This window comes from Stenella coeruleoalba, assembly GCF_951394435.1.
Source record: "Stenella coeruleoalba genome assembly, chromosome: 17".
NCBI lineage: Eukaryota > Metazoa > Chordata > Mammalia > Artiodactyla > Delphinidae > Stenella > Stenella coeruleoalba.
In genome coordinates, this window is record NC_137163.1 from 10,188,155 (window position 1) to 10,211,765 (window position 23,611).

The 23,611-nt window shown below is 38.4% G+C and overlaps 1 protein-coding gene across 7 annotated transcripts in view; it reads left to right on the forward strand.

Annotated features, from left to right (window-relative positions):
• The window catches only part of CYRIB (CYFIP related Rac1 interactor B), a 154,558-nt gene extending 131,416 nt beyond the window's left edge, over positions 1-23,142 (forward strand). For all 7 annotated transcript variants that reach the window (XM_079902279.1, XM_079902278.1, XM_079902274.1 and 4 more), the window contains 8 exons: positions 3,237-3,342; positions 9,366-9,502; positions 10,907-10,984; positions 12,984-13,100; positions 14,009-14,088; positions 15,716-15,842; positions 17,289-17,359; positions 22,421-23,142. In XM_079902279.1, coding sequence (XP_079758405.1) covers positions 3,237-3,342; positions 9,366-9,502; positions 10,907-10,984; positions 12,984-13,100; positions 14,009-14,088; positions 15,716-15,842; positions 17,289-17,359; positions 22,421-22,484 — 780 coding nt within the window. In that variant the 3' untranslated portion in view covers positions 22,485-23,142. The remainder of the gene's footprint in view (positions 1-3,236; positions 3,343-9,365; positions 9,503-10,906; positions 10,985-12,983; positions 13,101-14,008; positions 14,089-15,715; positions 15,843-17,288; positions 17,360-22,420) is intronic.
• The last annotated feature ends 469 nt before the right edge of the window (positions 23,143-23,611 follow it).

The window sequence follows — 23,611 nt, forward strand, 5'->3', positions numbered from 1 at the left end:
CCTTCTGTCTCTGTTATTCTTCTCTGTAACTAATAGTGCAGAGGTTTTCAAGGATTGATCTCTTGGGTTTACAGACCATATGGAACCTGATTCCTGTAGTGACATTTGGAGTACTAGTAAAGGAAGAAATAAGTGCACACACCTGAAGACACTGAGTCACTAAGTGTTTTGGACTGAGGGGCCACAGGTTTGGGTGATTGACTGGATGTTTAATGTAAAGGAGAAGGAGGAGTTAAATGGTTCCATGGAGTCTAGTTTAGATTAGCAGTTGGTCGTATCGTTAGCAGGGAAGTTATAGATAATGTGAATTCCATGTTTTACCTCTCCTGCACTGGACTGCTTGTTTCCTGAATGTCTTACGTAGGTACAGTTACTTGCCTTTGTTTTTGTCTGGAATATGCCCTTCTTTTTTTCTTTTCCTTCCTTCAAATCCCAATAATCTTCTACTTCCCTGTACTCTTTTGCCACAGCACCTTGCACATGTTTTTTATGGTGGCCATCACTTTGTTTTAAACCACTGATATATGATGTCTGTATCTCCACTGCTGTACTGCTAGCTTGAGGAGGGTGAACTTGGTTTCTTACTTATTTTTGTGTTATCAGCACCTAGTATAGCGCTTAGTAAGCAGTTAGTAACTGTTGAAGAAATAAATGCAAGAGCTTTAGATTAATCTTGCCAATATTATTAGCTTGAGTAAAACCTTAATATTTCAGTAAATGAAGGCATGTAACCATTTCTGTGAATTTCAAGTTCCCTAAACATATAAAAGCTGAGTATATACCAAATACATAAAGAACAGATATAACTACCAAAACTGCCATAGGTCAATGTGAAGACTTAATTGACTTAGTAGAACAACCATTCTACCTATGAGAAAACACACAATAGAAAAATGTTCAGGTTTACAATAAATGCCTATCACTGTCAAGAAGTTTTACTGCATACAGTAATAAAGTATTAAAAGTTTCATATTGGTTGGTTTATGAAGAAACAGGTAGTCTTAATGCAAGTGGTATTGTAGAATGGTATCTTTTTGGAGGTCAGTTTGGCAAGGTATAAAATTAGATCTGTAAAATTATTTATACTCTTCTATCAGATACTTAATTTTAGAAAATACTCTCCAAAAGGCTATCATTCAAGAGGGAGGGAAATGTAAAAACCTTTATGGCCACCTTATTCATCGTAGAAAAAATGTAGAAGCAATTCATAGAGTCGTTTTGAGGATAAAGTTAGATAATCCATCAGCAAAGACACATAGAACATAGACTGAGAGTTTACTGTTATTACTGTGCTAATGATGTGGATTATATATGTATTTGTTTAAATAGTACTTTATTAAACATGACTCTAAAATTGAATAAAATGTGATTTAAGATATAATCTATTAAATAAACAAAGCTTACTCTCTAGAATAAACCACTAGAGAGGGAAATAAGAACTTTCCATAATGTTTTGATGTATCCATAACAGCTTTAACATTTTTGAAAATGAAAGTTATAATATTTGCTCCATGACAACCTCACCATTGACATTTTACTTAAGTGCTCTTTTTCATGTTGGGCTATGATGGGTGCTGTACCAGAAATGTTATCTAACAGCAGTAAAACTGATCTGAGAGGAGAAAAAATCAGAATTATAAGGAGAACCATAAAATGTTGTCATAAAAGAGCAGACAGTGTCTTCAGTTCTAAATCCAGGCAAGGCAGGGCCAAGGAAATAGTTAACTCTATTCAGTTACGAAAATGGTTGACACTTGCTGGAGCACTTTAATATTATGAGAATGAGCCGATATTTAGAAAATCATTTTTAGATCCTTGCAAGAAAGGTTGGATAGACTTCTGAGGAGAAGAAAATAAATTTTAAAATTCTATTTATTTGCTTATTTCCCAAGTAATAAACAAATTTTTACTACTTGATATGAAACCATTGAGACTGGACTTGAGGCTAAAAGGATATTTTCATATACATCAAGATAATATCACAGTCCCTTTGAAATAGTCACATTAATACAATGTGAAATAAGGATTGTTACATGTTGTAATGTCTGGTTTTCTTTAACATTACAATATTTCTAGATAGTCATATAAGTGGGATTCATTTCAGATTCCTATTTGTTTATATAAAAAAATCAAGAAAATTTGAATACAATGGCAAGCTTATAAAGCAAATTGCTTAAACAATGTATAGCCCATTTATTTAGTTTGTAGCTAATTTATTTGAAGCATCTTCTAAATCTGTCTGGCTTCAGTTTTATTTTGCTGTCTTATTTTTTGGTTTTGTATGGATGGAGTCAGAGTACTAGTGTCTTGGGAGAATCTAAGTGTGCCATTTAGATTGCTGATATGTTACAAACAGGCGCTGGTTATGCGTTTCACCTTTCAGATGGTGTGTTTAGCTCATTTGAAGATGTTAGAGAAAGCAAACCAAGGTGTGGAAAAACAGTGAAGAAAGGCATCTGTAAGCAAAAGGAAGATGAAAGCAAGAAAATATATTTCTTTGGGAATAACCCTCTATATTTACAAATGATTGCCTGATGGCTTGGAAGACTGGGCAGAGAAAGAGCATATTCATGTTTATTTTAGTCTCTAGATTATGTTTTATTTTCTCCCCTTCCACATTTGAAACTAGTTTTTCACCTCACTCAGGAAAACCTAAAAAAACTTAGATTCCAGAATAGAGTTTTAGTTACAGGGAGGGGATAAGTGACAATTTCTGAATCACATTTTTCAGGCTGATTTAGGTTTTCAAGTGTTTGGTAACTTTTTAAAAACTAGTTTGGACCCTGGAATTTGAATTATTGAAAGTTTATTAGCCTTTTCCCAGATTGGGTCTTATTTCATTATTGCCTGCCTTTTTTGGTTTCCTTTTATTCTACGAAAATAATCCTTAAAACAGAATTTCTAAGAAAGCTTGTCTGTGATATTGGAAACATTTTGGTTTCTTTTTGTGGCTCTAAAAAGTATCAAGGCGTAATATACCTAACAAACATACATTGTGTCATTTTTTATTCCATCTCTCCATATCCATTGCAAGAATAACGAAGAATGTATTATAATAGGTTTAAAGTATCCATGGAGTTGAGAAGGCCACTCTCAGCATTTCTGGGTCCATTATTCTGAATTTCACGGACTATACCAGGGTTTCCTGTGTTTGCCAAAACCTATATTTTAATGTAAAAATAATACTGTTGTGATTTTTAAAAAATCTAACTATTTTTATTCTTTGGATTTTGAAGGCCATCCAGCATCCAGCAGATGAGAAGTTGCAAGAGAAGGCATGGGGTGCAGTTGTTCCACTAGTAGGCAAATTAAAGAAATTTTATGAGTTTTCTCAGAGGTTAGGTAAGTTGAAAGTTTTGTCATTATGACTTGCCTAGTGAGAAAGACAGTTACTGATACTGGAAGTTATTTACAGTATTTTATGTTCATACTGCTAAATTTATATGTTTCATAAGTAAAGCAGCTTGGTAGACTATGAGATTATAGCATAATCTTCCTATCATCCTATTCAACCAGGTGTTCAATTTATTTAGACCATTTTCCTCAACAAATTTTGACTTCCATAAGGAAATTTCTGATTTTTTGCAGCTTAAAGGGTCCTACTATGGGAAACAGCTTGGTAGAATTTCTCTCCAGCTCCATAGCACATCCTTTCCCATATGTGGGAACTAATCCAAGGTCTCCTGGGTTATTTAGATTTTTGTGTTCTTAAGATCATGGCTGGTTATGATCGGTTCATGTACCTAAAGCTGTACGAGATGAGAAATAGGAAGCTAATGTTATATGCAAAGTTATCGAGGGAGTCATTAAGTAACAAGAATTCATGACCATCTGCTTCTGCCCTCACATGGGAACAATTATTCAGAGATCAGAATTGTGCCTTTAATACAGTGAATAAGCAAAATTGGAGTTCTTTTTCTTGGAGAAGGAGGAGGTAGAACAGGTAAGATTTAGCTCTCTAGCTGCTTGTGTAATTTGAAAGATGTAAACTTTGTGAAGTTGGGAGCATAGGGGAGGAGTGGTATAGATGTGTCAGAAATTTGAAACATTTCAGTTTAAGTTTTTGATACGTGTTTTTATATAGTTTTGCTTTTTGAATCATAAAAATGTGTTATATATTCTAAATGAGTACATACAATTTGATAAGGAAACCAGTACTGTAAGATAGAAGTCAACTGGCGGCTCATAAGCTAAATTTAGATCTGAGATATGGTTTGTTTGGCCCACATGGTTTTTAAAAATTCCTGATTAATTGCCAGGTTTTAAAATTGGTAATTATATGTGTTGTGTGTGTTTTAAGTCCGGTTGCTTTGGAAAAATCAATAGCTTAGCCAGCAGTTGAGCAATGGATCTGCCTCTCAATTGGCGAAGCTAAGTGGCAAACTGACTCTGTGTCCAGTAGTTAGGGCATGTACTTTCTAGTTTGCAGTGGGTCTCTACTGCATCCTGGTTTTTTATATCTTGCTCTCTTTATATTAGCTACTTGGCCATTTGTGTTTACAACCTCTGCTTCAAAGTTGAAGTTCTATTATTATTTTTTTTAATTTGAGCTTTTTATTTTTTAAATATTTATTTATTTATTTTTGGCTGCGTTGGGTTTTCGTTGCTGTGCAGGCTTTCTCTAGTTGTGGTGAGCCACAGCTACTCTTCATTTCGGTGCGTGGGCTTCTCATTGCGGTGGTTTCTCTTGTTGCGGAGCACGAGATCTAGGCATGCGGGCTTCAGTAGTTGCCGCGTGCAGGCTCGGTAGTTGTGGCTCATGGGCTCTAGAGCGAGGGCTCAGTAGTTGTGGCACACGGGCTTAATTGCTCTGTGGCATATGGGATCTTCCCGTACCAGGGCTCGAACCCGTGTCCCCTGCATTGGCAGGCGGATTCTTAACCACTGTGCCAGCAGGGAAGTCCTGTGAAGTTCTGTTTTTTTTTTAAAAAGCGCATATTTTTTAAAAAGTAAGAGAATTGCTATTTTTCCTTAGATGCAGTATACACTGTTAAATGCAAAGACAAATAATAGTTGAGATAGAAGTGTTTGTGTAAATTGTCCTTTTTTTTTTTTTGCGGGCCTCTCACTGTTGTGGCCTCTCCCGTTGCGGAGCACAGGCTCCGGACGTGCAGGCTCAGCGGCCATGGCTCACGGGCCCAGCCGCTCCGCGGCATGTGGAACCCTCCCGGACTGGGGCACGAACCTGTGTCCCCTGCATCGGCAGGCTGACTCTCAACCACTGCGCCACCAGCGAAGCCCTAAATTGTCCTTTTCTTACTAGAAATAAGAATTATAAATTATTTTCCTCGAGCATGACAGTCAGTTCTTTCAGTCAAGTATCTACGTAGTCTGTAGCTTTGTAACCTCAGAGAGCCTAGGTCTTTCCATTTTAGTTATCTTCACGACTTATTTAGGGTTTTGCTGTGCTGCTCGTTCCTAGACGCTTTCGAAGTTAAATGGCTTTAGATGCCGCTCAGGTCCTACTCAAGTTCATCTTGGTTTCTTAGCATTTGCCAGTAAAAAAAAAAAAGAGTAATTATAAAATAGACCAAACCCATCAGGCTTACGTATTTTCTCATATTTTAACTACTGGAATTACATCAGGTTAGTGTTGTGTGTTTCGGCACAGGAGCTGGGTTCCGTTTCAGCAGAGGATATAGTAACACAGGTAATAGCAGAAAGCTATCAGTTTTTTATTCTGTCATGTGGGAGCCTTGAACCTTCATTGTGTAGTCTAGGGCTTCTGTAAAGGTATGAACAAAGTACAAATTTAAGATCTGGTGGTTTACTCCTCATCTCTCGGCCAATAACCTGGTTTATAATGTTTCCAGTTTCCTTGCTGACAGGGTACATGTCTTTGCTTCCATGTGATAGGAACTCAATGTTGAATGAGTGAGCAAGTGATAGATAAATGAGTACGTACATCTGATATATCAAATATGTGTCGGATATTCAGGAGAAGCAATAATAATGGATTTTAGGCTTTCAAGGCATGATGGCCTGTGTTTGAATTCCTCTGTTTGCAGTTATTAGCTGTGTGGCCTTGGCTACATCATTTAAATTCTCTGAGCTTCAGTATCCTATCTGGACCTCCAGTCAGTTGAACCCTCTGCTTTAAGTCCACTTAACCTCTGTTGTCTCTTTTCTTCCTACCTCCCTGTTGAGCCAGAGATGAGGATAAACACCACAAACAGCACACAGAATACCGCACAACTGTGAAGATGCACATGGGCCTTCAGAATTCCAAGAAGGTTGCTTGGTTCAAGCACTACAGATAAACCATGGGGTGTACTCCAGAAGAGGGACCCTGATCCCTTGCTGGTTTGCATATTTATAGAGGGACAGGGAAGGGACCACTTGACTAATTCGGAAGACACTGAGCTTTGCCAACATGGTTTAACCTTGCTGGCACGGGAAACATCCTGTACTTGCTTGTTTCAATCTGAGGCCTTCCCAGTTGAGGCAGCTATCTGAGCAAAGGTTTTGTGGCCAGACAGTACATAAACTGCTTTGTGTCTCCTCAGTCTTCCTGTTCCAGGGGCTTATTGGGGCCACCTCCAGGGGTCATAGTGATGAGTCTATCCAATGTGTTGACTCCTTTTCACTGGGCTAAATTTATCAAAATGTGTTCAAAAGGTTCTGAAGTGCCCACAATGGTGGTATTACCTCTTGGCTGTTTCGGATCCCCTGCACTCCACATCCTTTGGGTTCTCTTCTGGGGATTCAAAGACTGCTCTTTGATAGTGGTTGGTTGGCAGTAGGTGCGAATATATGGCTCTTGTCTGTAAAGGAGCCTTCTCTTCCTAGTCATCCGTTGTTTCCCCTTCTGGATCTACTTTGTGGACTGATCTGTCATTATTTCTCCATTCAGTCTCTTCCTTGCAGCCTTCTTACATAGCTTTGGCTTCTGCACTGGTTTACCAGCTAATGCTTTCCAGAATTTAGGGCTTAAGTAGTCCAGTACTTTCCTCCTTGCCGTCTACCTTTTGTAAGAGTCATAACCACATCATTTTGTTTCAGGAGCTTCATCAGAGAGACCAATCCCTACATCATCTGTTCTTTGACCTCCCTTTCTTTCTAACTCAGCCAGAGACCGGAGCCACCTTCTGAGATCCTCTCTCTCTGATTCCCCTCTTGTCGCAGGGCACTGTAGTCTAGTAGGACTGTCTTGTATCAGCAGAGGGCCCCGGGCTGATCTAGCTGCTTCAAAGACAAGTAAGCAGCCTTATCATTTTGAGTTTCTCTTTCACGGACAGAAGTTCTCCCCGGTCACTGGCCATCTCAGGTCAGCCATGACCTGACTCACCCCTCAGTGTGGGGCTGAGGAGTGTCTCCCATTCCCCAGAGCGGTGAGCACTGTAGATGCTGGACTTCACCCTGAGGCTGGATCAAATCCAGGAAATGAGAATTTCTTTTTTCTTTAACAGCTTGTAACAGTATTGGAGTTTTTTGTTTTTGTTTTTAAAATGGTTTTTTCCTGTTCTCACATCTCTCAAACTTTGTTTTCCACTTATATTAATGCTGACACATGAGATGAGTAATGGGAGAAGTAAGCCATTTTTCAAAAGAGCCAAAAGTTTTTTCCTTTTAATTGATCCTCACATCCACTCTTGCACCTCTAGAAGCCATCCATACTCCCACAGTGTGTTCTCCACACTGCAGATGAAGTGGAGTTATTAAATGCTAATCTGATGATGTCACTACCCTGCTTAAATAGTTTCTCCAGGGACATTATGATGACATGGCCAGGGTGCTTATTAATATAGTCCTCGTGTTGTTTTAGTCTTAGGTTCCTCTCCTTCTTGCCTCTCCCTTCCCCTGTACTGGTTGTTGTAGGTTTCTCTACTGTGTCACGCTCTTCTCAGTTCAGGATCTGGCTCCCTGCCCTATTGGCAAACCCCTGCTCATTCTTAGTGCACAGTCCAGTCTCAGCCCAGATGTCATGTATTCAGGGAGGTCTTTTCCTGAGTCTTGAACGAGGTAAGGTCCCGTTTTTATACCTTTCCATGGTGCTGTGCCCTTCTCCTTCTTAACACACATCCCAGCTGTAGTAAGTTGTCTCTCTTCTCTGTATAATTAGGCGCTGTGTGGGCCTAGGGCATGTCCATCTTCATCTTTCCCCAGTGCCTGGCACATGTTAGACCATCAATACATTTTCTGACTTACATAAAGAAAAGGATAGTAGCTGACATTTGGAGTTACTGTGTGGATTACAAATAGTGTCTAGCTCAGTACCTGCCATATAATAGACACATAAGGAGTACTTACTGTTGGTACTGATCAGTAAATTAATCTTTTATAAGGTTGCAGAAGGCTAGTTAGAATGTCGCTTTTTGTGAGAAACAGTTTATTATGGTGGAAAAAATAGGGCTGTGAAATCAGAAACACCTGGCATTTATGAGCTATACCCTTGGGGGTCTAACCTCTGAAACTCAGTTTATCCATCTGTAATGCCGATGTCACAGTTGATGGTGAAAGTTAAATGACAGACTAGGTTAAATGCATAAGTATGAATGTTGGTTCATAATTGGGTCTTCATAAACGGTAGAGTTGGTATTTTTTAAATGAAAGGTTGATGATCTGACATAAACTTGTTATCACTAATAAATATTTATTCTAACATTTATTCATAAACATCAGATGACCATCTAACTCTGTAAGCTCTTGTTTTCTCTGAATAGGATCTACCATTGTTTTCTGATTCTGTAATTTGTAACTGAAATAGTTTGATTTCTGTGATTTTTTTTTGAAGTGCAATCAGTATTTCCATTTTTAAATGGAATATAAAATAAGCTGCTACGTCTGGCATTCCAAAAGTAGCAGTTGTTTCAAAGGAACGGTTTTATTTATATAATAAATTAGAATATTTATATTATGGTCCTGAGATACCAAGTTCTAAAACACTCAGAGAGCTAATTATTAAACCAAATATTTGGTTTCCTTTAGTAACTGAAAGAAAGCAGTTTGTGTTTATAAATAAACAGTATATTCAAAGTATGTGAAGTTGGTAATTCATTCACACCCGTGTGCCGATTTGTCCCTGTGGCCACAGTGCCCCTGAAGAAGTTACTCAGCTGTAGTAACAGTTACCATTTCATAAAAATCAACACAGTAGAATGTGAAAATAATATAAAATTTGTCCTTTGATCCTGGTATCTCATTCACATTCCACATGATTTTGAATTTGTGTTTACAGAAATTGAGTTAGTCACTTCAGGGTTTCTATTCTAGTAAACAGTATTCAGTTTGAGTGTTACGTTTAGAATCTGGCTTTTAAAGAGACCTTACTTTTATGGGAATTGAAGTCAAAACATTTAAAAATCGCTCACGTTTTAATAAACAAATATCAGGTACAAACAACATTTTAATCTTTTTTTCTTTAGAAGCAGCATTAAGAGGTCTTCTGGGAGCCTTGACAAGTACCCCGTATTCTCCTACCCAGCATCTAGAGCGAGAGCAGGCTCTTGCTAAACAGTTTGCAGAAATTCTTCATTTTACACTCCGGTTTGATGAACTCAAGGTAGGATTGTTCTGCTGGTCCTCATTGTTACGGAAATCAGGAGTCTTTCAAAGAGCACTAGGAGGAGATGCCTGGAGACCTTTTCAAAATGTGTTTAAATGCCTGCTGGTCCTTAGCAAAAATGCCGAGTTAACACTTACGCAGGCCTTTTGGTATATACATAGCAAACAGCAAATTACCCAATATTCAGTTTTCATTTTTTAATTTATTTTACTTATTTATTTTTTGGCTGCACTGTGTCTTCATAGCTGCGCACAGGCTTTCTCTAGTTGCGGCGAACAGGGGCTATTCATTGTGATGCGCGAGCTTCTCATTGCGGTGGCTTCTCTTGTTGTGGAGCACAGGCTCTAGGCACGTGGGCTTCATTAGTTGTGGCTCGCGGGCTCACTAGTTACGGCTCGCAGGCTCTAGAACACAGGCTCAGTAGTAGTGGCACACGGGCTTAGTTGCTCCGCAGCATGTGGGATCTTCCTGGACCAGGGATTGAACCCGTGTCCCCTGCATTGGCAGGCGGATTCTTAACCACTGGACCACCAGGGAAGTCCATCAGTTTTCATTTAACTTCATTTTAAAAATCATCTCTGAAACAACAATATTGGCTTTTTCTAATATATTTTTTCTGCTCATCCCCACTTTTTTCAACATTCTTCTATATAAAAATGTTAAGATACTTTTTCTTTCTCTCACCCATCTCCCTCCCTCTCTCTTTCTCACCACCCTCCTTCCATCTACCTACCTACCTACCTATAAATGTCCTTTTTGCTGGAAGGAGTGAGAGTGTAAAGAAAGAAGCACTAAATTCCATGTCAGGAGACCTTAGTTCCACTTTAGGCTCCGGCACAGTAACCAATTATGAAGCAGGTCCTTTGACTTTTCAGCGCCTCAGGTATCTTGTCTAGAAAGTGGAAGAGCTGGATTCCTAACTGCAGCTTTTTATCAACGGTGTATCATAGACAATTATTCTCTTTTATTAATACTTTGAGCACAAATGATTTGTATATAAAGTTTTAGTCTGTTTGAAGATTGCCCTGTTGACCATATATATACTTTATTGTAATAACCCAAAATAAGTGCCTACACATTCCTTTTTGTTTATTTGGTAATATCATTTTTGGTAAACAGACTTTTAGTATATTACCTGAAATTAATGAAAAGAAAGAAAGAAAGTATACTGACTGACTGAAAAACAGTGTGCATGGTCTTCTGTGTTCAGTAGTGACTGAATACGGTGTTATGTAACTTAAGTGCAGATAGTCATATTGGATGATAATGGTTTTAGTTCTTAAGATGATATTACAAATTAGGGAATGTTACTTAACTAATTATAACTAGTAGCTCTTTCGCTTAATTTGTGTACTATATTTAGTAAATAATACCTTTTTCTTTCATAAATATCTTCTTTAGATGACAAATCCTGCCATACAGAATGATTTCAGCTATTATAGAAGAACATTGAGTCGTATGAGGATTAATAATGTTCCAGTAAGTTAATGCTTTGAATTACAGGGTGGTAATAATAATTCAGCTCTCAATTTGTTCAGTTTAATCTTTTGCTCATGCATTCATTCATTCAGGTAAAGCTAAAGCTAGTAGTAAAGTTAGTAATTATGGGCATCCACAGCTGTGGGAAGAAAGAGCAAAATGTAGCAAACCATATTGTTTTTACCCATTTTTCCACCCAGGCCCAGATTCCATAACTAATCCAGTAAAATTGCTTTTTGCCTATATAACGTTGATACTTAAAAATTTCTCTTTGTATTCTCATTTTAACTGCACAAAAATTGTGTGAATTAGTGGTTATGCGTTATTTGTCCCCATATTCTTAGAATGGAAGAGTCCTGGGGAGAAATTGACCAGGGACAGAGAAATATTAACACTGGCAGGACGGGAAAGTGAGGTCCTGGACGTCGAGCATGTCCGTGTCTGACATGGCTGTGTGAGAAATGGCTTCTGTGCCTGTTGCTTGGCTAGCATAGCATCTCTTCTGGTTTGTTAGCATCTTGACTTCTCCTCATTTTAAGCTGTTTAGTACCCTTTTCTCCAGGATGTCAAATGCCATAAGTAAAACCTTAAATATGAAGAAAATACTCTCTTTTTCTCTAGATATTTTGAGGACCTATCAATATATTGTGCTAATTGGTATGAAAAATAGAAAATTCCTAGGGTCAGGCCTGGCCTCAAGTAGATAGTTTAATAAAGAAATACTATATAAGATTATAAGGAGTGATAAGTGGCGTAAGAGGTTAAAAGAAAAAACAACCAAAGGAGACCATTGAATAAATATTTTATGAAGTAGTTGCTCTAAGACAGGCCTGGATTGGAAGAAAGATTTCTTTTCCATGAAGCCTCTGGTATATGCATTAGTTTGGTTTTGCATAGACTGGTTTCTTCTGTGAGGCTGACCTTATCATCTGTCTTTTTCATACTCACCATGTAAAATAAAATAAAATAAAATCACCCAATCCTCTATTATAGCCATCCTGCCATGCATCAAGGGCAAAGGCATTGAAATCATCTTTGTACGTCTTTTGCTCTCAATAATTATAGGTAAATCCAGTCGTTGTCAAGTGACATCTCTCTCACATCTCTTCACTGCCCCCCTTTCCATCTCTTTGTACTCCTATCCCAGTTGAGAGCCTAATACCCACTTTCTTTTTGGCAACCATTCTATAATAGCTGTAGAACGTATTTTCTGACATACAGTCTCTTTTTGGTACAATCTGCCCACTATCATTAGTTAAATTTATTTAGAAGATTGACTGAATTGTTATTCCTTTCTTTTGACCCTGTAAGTGGCTCCCCATTACATATAGAAGAAAAATATGACCTTAAACTAGGATTTCACTTAAGCTCGGATTTAGTCCTACCCCAGCTTTGCTTTCCAGCCCTTCTTTCAGTAGTTGCTGTCCCTTATTACACTGACTACATTGACTTACACTCTACCAAGCATTTGAAAGCATGCTCTTCCGCCTGACTGGTTGGAGTACCTTGTGTGCCTGCCCATCATCACCTACAAAAAAACTCTCCCATGAGTCCAGCTTAGTTTCTTCCAGTCTAACTTAGTTTTCCCCTTCCCCCCTCTTTCATCCCTTGTCTCTTAGCATGTTATCGTGGCTGCTGTGTGGGTACTTATGTGCTCCTAATAGAGGCAGGTATGATGTCCTAGGCATCGTCCCATCCTCCATAGCATTAAGGATGATCCCTTGTATACAGTAGGCAGCCCATCAAGGTTTTATTTAATTGCTTAATATCATTTAAAATATTTTTTAAAAGTTAATCTTTTTTAAAATGGCTTAATATTATTTTTAATCTTTTTATTTTTAAAGAGTATTTAAGTATTGTGTGCATTTGAGGGTCTAAAATATAAGAGTATTTATTAGATTAATTTAACAAGCATTAGATGGGCACCCTGCCTAGGCTCTTTCATAATATTATTTAATAACTTATGAACTGATATCAAGTGTCTTTATTTTCCACACAGGCAGAAGGAGAAAATGAAGTAAATAATGAATTGGCAAATCGAATGTCTTTGTTTTATGCTGAGGCAACCCCAATGCTGAAAACCTTAAGTGATGCCACAACAAAATTTGTATCAGAGGTAAGCATTGTTACTCTTCTGCCTGTCTGAAGATAGGATGATCTGAGCGAGACCATGACTTTAAAGACCATCTAAGCTGATAGACTGAGATGCAGTTTGTGCACGGGGTCTGGTCCTCTTCCCTGAGGCCCATGTGTGCACATCTACCGCCTGTTTGCAGTCGCCCTTTGGATGTATAAGCCACACCTCAGTAGTACCATGACCAAACCGAAGTCTTGATTGTTTTTCCCAATCCCGCCTTTTCTCCAGTTTTCCCTATCTCAACTAACAGTAACACTGTGCAAGCAGATAACTTAAGGATTATCATCCTGAATTGCTTCCTTTATCTCACCCCCTACATCCACTCCATCAGGCAAGGCAGTCTTATTGGCTCTTCTTACAAGATATACCCTGAATCTGAAAACTTAACCCTTTGCTACCTCTAGCTACCTCTCCAGGTCAGCGCACCACTTTTCACTTGCATTTCTGCATTCCTGCTCTGACTGTTCTTACTTCTTCCACTCTTGACCCACTGCAGTCCTTTCTCCAAAGAGCAGCCAAGTAATCTTCTTAAGACATAAACCACATTCCCTTCCTCTGCTTAAAATGTTTCCAGTGACTTCCCAGTACTTGTAGCATCAGATCCAAGTACCTTGTGGCTATGAGGCCTTGTCTGCGTATTGTGGTTGTTCTCACTCAGCTCTAGAATGTAAGGGCTTCTTGGGAGAAAGGAGGCTTTTAGCTGTTTTGCTCATAGCTGTATCCTCAGAGCTTAGAATAGTACCTAGAATCTAGTGCATTTTTTAACAAAATTAAGAGTAGGGACCAAATTTTAAAGTTGCTAATTTTTCATGTTTTGCTAGATTTTAAATTTTTCTTGAGTAATAACTGTCACTCTTACTTTTTTTGTTCTCCGTACACTTTTACAGAATAAAAATTTACCAATAGAAAATACCACAGATTGTCTAAGCACCATGGCTAGTGTGTGCAGAGTCATGCTTGAAACACCGTGAGTATTCACTGATCTTTTTCACTTGAACAGTCCTGTTGAAATGATTGTCCAGATGTGAATAAGTTGTATTTGGAAGGTGGAAATTAAGTATATCCCAAGTATGTAATGCTAACGTATGAACAAAACTAAAATAATTTGACAGCTTAATGTAAGTTCTAGTTAAACATATAAAGTTCATTTGATTTTCAGGTGTGTCAGACCAGTCAGACTCTTCAGAATAGTGATTTTTTGGTGCTTTTTCGGGAGTAGGGGAAGAGCTTAAAAGCGCGTCTGGTTATGCCTCTCATAAACACTATCGTTCCCTTTTCATAGAGAACTTTGCCCTTTTTTCCTAGAGGGCTAGAGTTGTTCTACTTATCCCTTTCTCCCAATATTAGGTCTCAGTCTTCTTTATTTTTTTAAACCCAACACTCACCTAAATTCTCTTCTGGGTTTCTCCTCTCTCTCAAGCCATTTGTAACATGTACCACAGTGTTTTCTGTCTGGATTTTCCTGTCAGCAGGCAGAAAGAATTCCTCCTGTGTTCCTGAATAATATATGGTTTTACTAGATAACTTTAGTTTTTGTGGAGCTTTTTATTTTCCAAAGCACTATTATATACTCATCTTATTGGAAAACTTTATGAAGTAAGAGGGCAGCTGCTAATCATCATATTATCATCATTCTCGTTTAGGGGAGTAAGGTCCTGGGAAATGAAGGGACTGATGCACAGGAGCTGACCTCACGCATGTGCTTGGATGTCTCCATTCTGCTTCTGGACTCTTTCTGTTATGCCATGCTGCCTTTTATGTAGACAAAAGTGCTATTTCCTTTTTCCCATTTGAGAGAAGAATATAATTGAATCTTAGGAGATTAAAATCCAGTAAACACAATAATGTGTTTATATCAGCTTAGCCCCTAAATAGCAAATGTACTTTCTCTGTTAAGCTAGTGGCTTTTTCATCATATTGCTGGTGACAGCCTTTCAGAGCACCCATCCCTGAACTTTTACTTCGGGCCACTTTTTTTTAAAAAATAAATTATTTAAATTTTTATTTGTTTTTGGCTGCGTTGGGTCTTCGTTACTGCACACGGGCTTTTCTCTAGTTATGGCGAGCGGGGGCTACTCTTTGTCACAATGCGCGGGCTTCTCATTGTGGTGGCTTCACTTGTTGCAGAACACTGGCTCTAGGCGTGCAGGCTTCAGTAGTTGCAGCACGTGGGCTCAGTAGTTGTGGCTCGAGGGCTCTAGAGCGCAGGCTCAGTAGTTGTAGCGCATGGACTTAGTTGCTCCGCGGCATGTGGGATCTTCCCGGACCAGGGATCAAACCCGTGTCCCCTGCATTGGCAGGCGGATTCTCAACCACTGTGCCACCAGGGAAGTCCCTGGGCCACTTTTGATTTCTCTAAAATTGTCTCATCTCCGCTAAGCAGAAGGGGTAATATACCAACGTGCATATAGAGACCAGAATATGTAAGTGATAACTGCTCCACCCCCGTCATTTCTCTGGGAATCTCATTGCAGAGAAGGTGGGGCTATAAGCTTAGCGTCCCTTTTAGATATCAATAGAATACAACTTTGAGCATCAGTCAGCTCATGAGTTTATGACGTGCCTCATCCATCCATATCTTTTCTATCCTCCAGGGAATACAGAAGCAGATTTACAAATGAAGAAACAGTGTCATTCTGCCTGAGGGTAATGGTAGGCGTCATAATACTCTATGACCACGTACATCCAGTGGGAGCATTTGCCAAAACTTCAAAAATTGATGTAAGTTATATTTGTTTTATATAATTACCAATAATTTCCGTAAGTGGAAACCATAGGTTTTTATTTAAAGAGCTGGCAAGCTGCACTCTGTCACAGAATTTATTTTTATAGTTTGTGATAATAGTGGATTTTGGTTTCCTCTCTCTTGCGGTATTTCTTATAGCCTATATAGAGATGGAATAGAATGAATGAAGGATAACTGTACTGTCTTTTAAAGTATCTCCTCAGTACTGATAAGTGATACTTCTGCATATTTGGCAATATATGTAAATAAATAATCAGACAAATTTTTTTTATTGTATCCTTTCATTCCTTTGGCCAAAGCCCATTTTAAATGATTTACTTACAAATGTATATTAAAAGCCAGTCGAGGTGCCTCAGTGCAAAAAGTTGAGGACTGCATCTTTCCCTCCTCCTCCCAGTCATAGTGCTTTGTGGCTGTAGCCTGGGCTTCTCTGCTTCGTAAGTTCTCTCCTCGCTCTCACACCTGGTTCATAAAAGTTATAGCCTGTAGTTTACTGAGAGTTGTCTTCCAGTTACCCTTTGACAGCTGGCTTCAGGCTCTTTGCATTTCACATGTAGACTACTGATGACTAGGCAGTCTTCTTGCCTTCGCTCATATCTATTCTGTGTAAAGAGAACTAAGTCAACATTTATTGAGTGATTACTGTGTCCCAGGAATTTTAACATTTGTTCTCTCATTTAACTCTGAAAATACTCTTAGGATATAGGTGCTATTTTCCCTGTGCTAGCAGAGAAGTAAAGTTTAGAGAGGTTTGTAATATAATTGCTAGTGAATGGTACATGGATTCCAAACCCACATCTCCGTGGCTTCCAAAGCCTGTGGTATTTCTACTGTGTTATGCTTTTTCACGATAATCAGGCTCATCTTCCTTACAGGTCATTTTCATTGAGTTGTTCCCTTTCAAAATAGCCTGTAATGAGTCCCTGCCATCCCTGTCAGTTCCAAATGAGTCCTTCTGCCTTTCGAGGCCCTCTGTAAACTCCCCTGTGTGATGAGTCATCTCGGCCCTGCAAAATATTGTCCTCTGCATGTGATGAACTTTATTACTTTTGTCGTGGGGTTCGTCTACCTGGAAGGTGTCTTTTTGCCTTACAAGTGTGTCCATTCTGTCCTTTAAAAGGCTACTCAACACCTTTTCCAGGAAGTCCTCCCTTTAGTAAACCCTTAGTTTTCCCATTAGTGTGGGTGGTGCTTCAGTTTGTCTGATTTGATTCCCAAAAAGTTTTGTTTGATTGACAAACTGAAAATAACACTTAGGTAGATTTTTTTCCCCTATTCTAAGAATAATTATTTTGACATTTCTAGTGTGTACTTTCTCATGAGTGCATAGTTATGGAGCTGGTTTAAGTATTAACTATTTTGAGAATGAATGTTAGATGAAAAATCGATGTTTTACCTTTTCCGTTTCCTTTTCTACTTAGATGAAAGGTTGTATCAAAGTTCTTAAGGACCAGCCTCCTAATAGTGTAGAAGGTCTTCTCAATGCTCTCAGGTGTGTATACATGTAAAGGTATAGATGTATAGAACAAATGTATTAAGAAAATGCTTCAAAATATGAATAACACATGAATATAAATGTTAGAAGTGTGAAGATCTCATTTTGCTTATTGGTAATCTTGCTTTCAGATATTGGTAACAATATTTTTATAATAAGTGTGTGTGTGTGTGTATGTGTAAATGAAAATAGCACCTTCATTTCTTTGCTAAAGAGTTTGGCTTTCACTTTTTGCCCCCCTTGAAGCGAGGATTGCATATTTTTTGTTTTTTAATGAAAATAATTGTAAATAAAATTCAGAAAACAGGAAAATTTAAAGAAAAAGAAGGAAATAATGAAACCTCACTATTTTGAAATAAACCACTATTAACATTTTGGTATATATCCTTCCAGAGTTTTTCTTTTTTAAACACTTGTATATAGTCATAGCTCTATATAATAGTTATCTTTTTACAAAATAATACCATACAATCTGTTTAATAACTGACTCTTTTCCCTTAATGTAGTATAATTACATTGCTATGTTCATAATACAGATCTCTATTATTTTTGTGCATTTCTTATAATATGTCTTAAAATGAAAATAAAGTAGTCATTATTTGATGTCTTCTCAGCTTAGACTTACTTGATTTAGTTACTGAAGCTCCTAAGAGTCCTGTAATATTTTTAAATGAAAATGTCAGCACATTATAATATCTTGACTACAGATATTTAATTGGTAGTATAACTTCCTTAACATAAAAAGATGATTTGCTTGTTACTTGATTAGTTTGTGTTTGAACACAAAAATTATACGAATGCAGAAATATTCATTTAGTGACTTTTTGAGGTCATAGGCCATCTTCGCTTTTCACTGCAGTGCATTGTAGTTCACATAATAGAATAAAATGATTTCCAACTTAGTATTATATTCCCCACATGTTTTGTGAGCAAAACAGATTGTTATTCCTTTTGGATACTTCGTCACCTGGTAAGTCATAAAGCAAAATCTAGGATGTGTATTTCAGCTGAGTGGAACCATGAAATTATTTTATTAAGATGATGAAGAGTATTCTACAAGCAGTGACTGCTGAATAAAGGAGATGTATTCTAAGTGAACACCAAACGCTTAAGGAACGAATATAACAACAACAACAAAATTCTTATAATGTCAAATTATTTCAACCGTAAGCCTATCAAAAACCTTAAGTTTTTACTCCGGAGATTGCTCATTGGTTTTACCAATATTTATGGTTGTGTGAATCTTTCCTGCTTGGTCCCTTTCTGAGGACTCCCTGTGTCCCAGTCAGCCTGATTTTTCTCCCAGGCCCTTTCTGATTGGTTAGACTCTTCCAAAGCCAGCAAGTGACAGGACATTTTTTTTAAAGTAAGAGGTGGGGCTTCCCTGGTGGCGCAGTGGTTGAGAGTCCACCTGCCGATGCAGGGGACACAGGTTCGTGCCCCGGTCCGGGAAGATCCCACATGCCACGGAGCGGCTGGGCCCGTGAGCCATGGCCGCTGAGCCTGCGCGTCCGGAGCCTGTGCTCCGCAACGGGAGAGGCCACAACATTGAGAGGCCCTCGTACCGCAAAAAAAAAAAAAAAAAAAGTAAGAGGTAATAGAGGTCTAAGAGGTTTTAGTATTACATATTTCTTTACCCTGAAGGGACTGTGCTTCAAACATTAATTTAAAAACTCAGAGTTTACTTGTATTTTTCAAAGTGTAAAAGTAGTTTGGTGTAAGGCAAAGGAGGCCAGTGGCGGTGAGTGAAAGGGTGCTGAAGTCTGCCACACGGCGATCTGTGTCTGAGGGAAAGAGGAGGAGAAGCACCACTGAGGCGAGAGCCGCCTGTCAGTTTTCAATTTTCTTTCCAAACGTATAATGGAAATCAGAAAAGAAAAGGTTGTTGCAGAGAGAACTCTTGAACTGTTTTTATTCATAGTGAAACACATATTCTGTCTCTGGCTCTTAATTTTCACCTGGGAGGTTTTGTAAAGTTTATCAGTATACTTGCTGCTATGTAGTAGTGGTTATAATTAGTAGCATTTTTATGTCACTGTACGTTTACAATGCAATTTCATGTCTGTGGCTTTATTGAATCTTTACCACAGCTTAGTGAGGTAGGTGGTGGGCATGGGGTGTTGGGGGTATCTGCATCATGCAGTAGTTACCTTAAGCTCTTGAGAGGCTTAAAGATTATATAGCTAATAATAAGCATTGGAATCTATTTTCAAATTCAGGATTTTATTCTTGAAGTCCCATATACTTGATGCTACATCATTGAGCCTTAGGTGTACCATGAGACTGAACTTCAGTGTACTTTGGAATTATCTGGATGGAAAGGGACATGCAGATTCCCAGGTTACCGCCTCCACAGAGTCTCTTCATTACGTCTGGGGTGGGGCTCAGGCACCTCATTTGATAAACACCCTGTCTGTTGTAGATAATGCTGAAACTTTGAGAAACACTGCTCAGACTAAACCAACCTAACGCTTAATATGCTTCACTCAGAGCAAAGAAGATACTGTTAAGAAAGCATTTTGGAATTCCCAAAGTGCTGTGCAAGCGCTGTTAGTTCTGCCTCTACAAAATGGAACACTTTTTTGCTGCATTATTTTCTTTTAGTGAGTAGCTTATTTATTAGAGATGCTCACTCCATCATTTTCCTCAGAGCCAAGTTTCAAATAGGAGTGTAGTTGCATATATATACACGTTGCCTATTTTGGGTGCTTTTCTGTGGTAATGATACAGTTGCCACCAGCTTATACTATGTGCTTAAGAGAAAGCAATGAGCCATGTCTGCATTTTACAGGTGGGGAAATGGAACCAAGTGCCTTTGATTAAAAAAGAGACAGAAAATGAAAGCTAGAGCTGGGAGTTAGGTTCAGTGCTAGACAATTGCCTTCTTCATTAAGTTTAAAAAGAAAGGTAAATAATAGTTGCTTTTCTTCAGTAGAAAAGTCATATGCACTTGGAAAAGGACCTCGTGTTTATGCATAAAGTAAAATAATACCGTACATGTTCATACATTATTTTCATTTATGTTAGATGCCATTGGCCTTTTCTTGATAAGAGTGTGATGATGATGCGACATGCCTCTGGATTGGCTCTGTCCAGGAGGCTCTGAGAACTGCCGAAGCTTGTGATCACATCCCTCGGGGGGAGCGAGAGCTCATATCTGGGTAGAGAGGAAGGCGCTCAGCACTCCTGCACGGGCACAGTCCACTGCTGAGTAGTCATGCTTTACTCTGCGCTTGACATTTTGTCGTGCCTGTTACTTGGCTGTTTCCACTGTGCAGCTGTGTAAAGGAGATGGAAACAACAGAAATGAAGGAATGGATGTTGAAAATTCTTATTTCCTGACATCAGTAGGATGATGTATAGCGATATATATGTTATCTGCACTTGGGAAATAAAACAGAAAGGTTAAGTCTTTGCTACATCACCTACCGCTTAGTGTAAAACTTCTCCCTTATAGAGTTTTATTTCAGGCTGGCTGCTTAGCTGCTTGTCTTCCTTCCACAGATATTAATTGAGTACCTGTTATGTGCCAGGCTGGTGTCTTGTTCTGTAATACGAGAACAGTATGGAGGTGACCTCTGAGTAAAATTGTAGAGTATATCACAGACTTACTGAAGCACATATTTGTCTCTTTACCTCTCTAAGGATTTACTTGAGTTGAGGTACTTTCTTCAGTTTTTAAATTGATTTGAAATGAACCTGATGAGAATTGAGTTTAAATTTCTTTAACACAGAGAGACCATCCATGTGTATCTCCTTAAAGAGATACATTTCTTAAAGATATGTGAAATGCTTGTGAACCAGGTTGACTGATCCAGCATTAAAGTTCTGTGTGAATTATGTCCAAAATGTGCCCCCCGTTCAGGCATCGCTCCTAACGCGGTGCAAGCCTGGGTCGCTGGGCCTTCCCAGCCCCCGGCTGGTCCCCTGCTGTTCCTTCTCCCTGCGCTTCTCCCTCAGCAACCGGAGAAGAACCGCACATCACCCCCTTGCTCAGCATTCTCCGCTGGCTTTCATTAACCTCAGAATAATCTCGAAACTCTTCACTACGGCCTGTAGTGTCTGCGTGACCTGGTCTTTCTTTGTCTCTGAGGCCCCACCAGTACTTCCCTCCTTTGCTCCTAATACCCCTTCTGTAGGGGTAGTGTATTATCATCTTTCTCCCTCTGCTAGGTGGTAAGCTCCTGGAACGGTGCCTGACACACAGCAGGCCTGCTGATTGAATTTCTGCCATTAAAAAGAATCCTATGGTGAATCTTCTCGTAAAATAATAGTCACTCCTAGTGATTCTTTTTTTAGGTTCTTAATTTGCATTTACATATTTAAAACAAAGCACATCTGCCTGGAAATAAGGCACTTAGAGAATTGAAACATTTTGGGATATGACAGAACTGAAATAGTTGAACTGTCTTAAATACAGAATAGAACAGGGGTTGGCAAACTTTTTTTTGTAAAGGACCAAAGAATAAGCAAGTATTTTAGGCTTTTTAGACCATGTGTTGTCTGTCAGAGCTATTCAGCTCTGCCGTTGTAGCAAGAAGGTAACCATAGACAGTACTTAAGTGAATCAGCATGGCTCTGTTAGAGTAAAATGTTATAAACACTGAAATTTGAAATTCGTGTAATTTCTACGTTAACATGAAATACTATTTTTTGACTTTTTCTCCCAACCATTTAAAAATGTAAAAATATGCTTAGCTCACAGGCCCTACAAAAATAGGTGGTGGGTTGGATCTGATCCACGGGCTCTAATTTGCCAACCCCTGATATAGGACAGCAATTATTTTCCTCTGAGTGAGAAGTTACTTTACAATTTAACCAGGTAGTTTCAACAAGGTAGTTCTAAATAAGTTAAACAGGCATTGGATATTCTGTTTAAAAGGTGAGAGGAGCATAAGCTAGCAGGACCTGAATAGGGTTAAAGCTGGAATGAAAAGGCATAATTTTGTGAGAGAAGATTGCCTGGCCAGTTGCATCTCTTACCATAATTATAGAACCTGATGCAGGTTATGTTTGTTTGTTTTCTCACTCCCTGAAATTGATGTTTTTCCCTTTTAGGTACACAACAAAACATTTGAATGATGAGACTACCTCCAAGCAGATTAAATCCATGCTGCAATAACAGCTCTGGAATAAGCACCTGCTGTAGACAGAAGACAGTATTCTGCAGTGACTGAGAATGCACAGTTTTTAGTGATTGCAATTACTATCTCATTTACTCTTGCTTTTTATTTCTTTCCTCTGTTCCTCTCCCTCTTTTTTAATCATATTCTTGTTCTTAAGACTTCTTTTCTGTGCCAAAATCAGTAAAGTTATACTCTGAAGGGATGTTGTCCTTTCAAACAGGCCATCTAAGGCAGCTAATTATGCATTGCATTGGGGTCTCTACTGAGAAAAATTCTGTGACTTGAACTAAATATTTTTAAATGTGGATTTTTTTTGAAAACTAATATTTAATATTGCTTCTCCTGCATGGCAAAACTGCCTATTCTGCTATTTAAAAACCCTCAATGACTTTATTTTCTACTGCCGCTTTTTTCATGTGCAGCCAAAATGAAAATGTTTAAATTAACTGTGTTGTACAAATGGTACCCAACACAAACTTTTTTTAAATTAGTAAGACTTTTGTTTAAAGTTTTAAGTTTGCATTTTGACTTTTTTTGTAAGGATGTATGTTGTGTGTTTAACCTTTATTAACTAATGTTAAAAACTGTGATGTGTGCGTAGAATATTACGTATGCATGTTCATGTTTAAAGAATGGCTGTTGATAAAATAAAAATCAGCTTTCATTTTTCTAAGTGTGGCTTGGTTTACTGGTGTTTTGTTTTTAGGCTTCTAGAGATTTCCCCATGTGTATTTTAATGGAATGTATATACACATTACATATTTTTTCCTTCTTTTAGGGCAGGGCTGGGTGTTTTTCTTTTCTATCATTTTAATTGCTTTTAAAATCTTGCTAAGTGCAGTAAGACTAGTGATCTTGCCATACTTGACTTTTCTCCTTGACTTACTCTTGTATGGATGTAGTAACAAGGAAGTAAGACTAGTGATCTTGCCATACTTGGCTTTTCTCCTTGACTTACTACTCTTGTATGGACGTAGTAACAAGGAAAACTACACTCCTGCTTGATAGGCATTTTCCAGCAGCGAGAAGGTAGCAACTGGAAACAGTGTGGAGGAAGAACAGTCCTTATTACTGGGAGGAGAGTGAGTATACGAGGGACTTCCTAGGAGAAACTGAAGGCCAC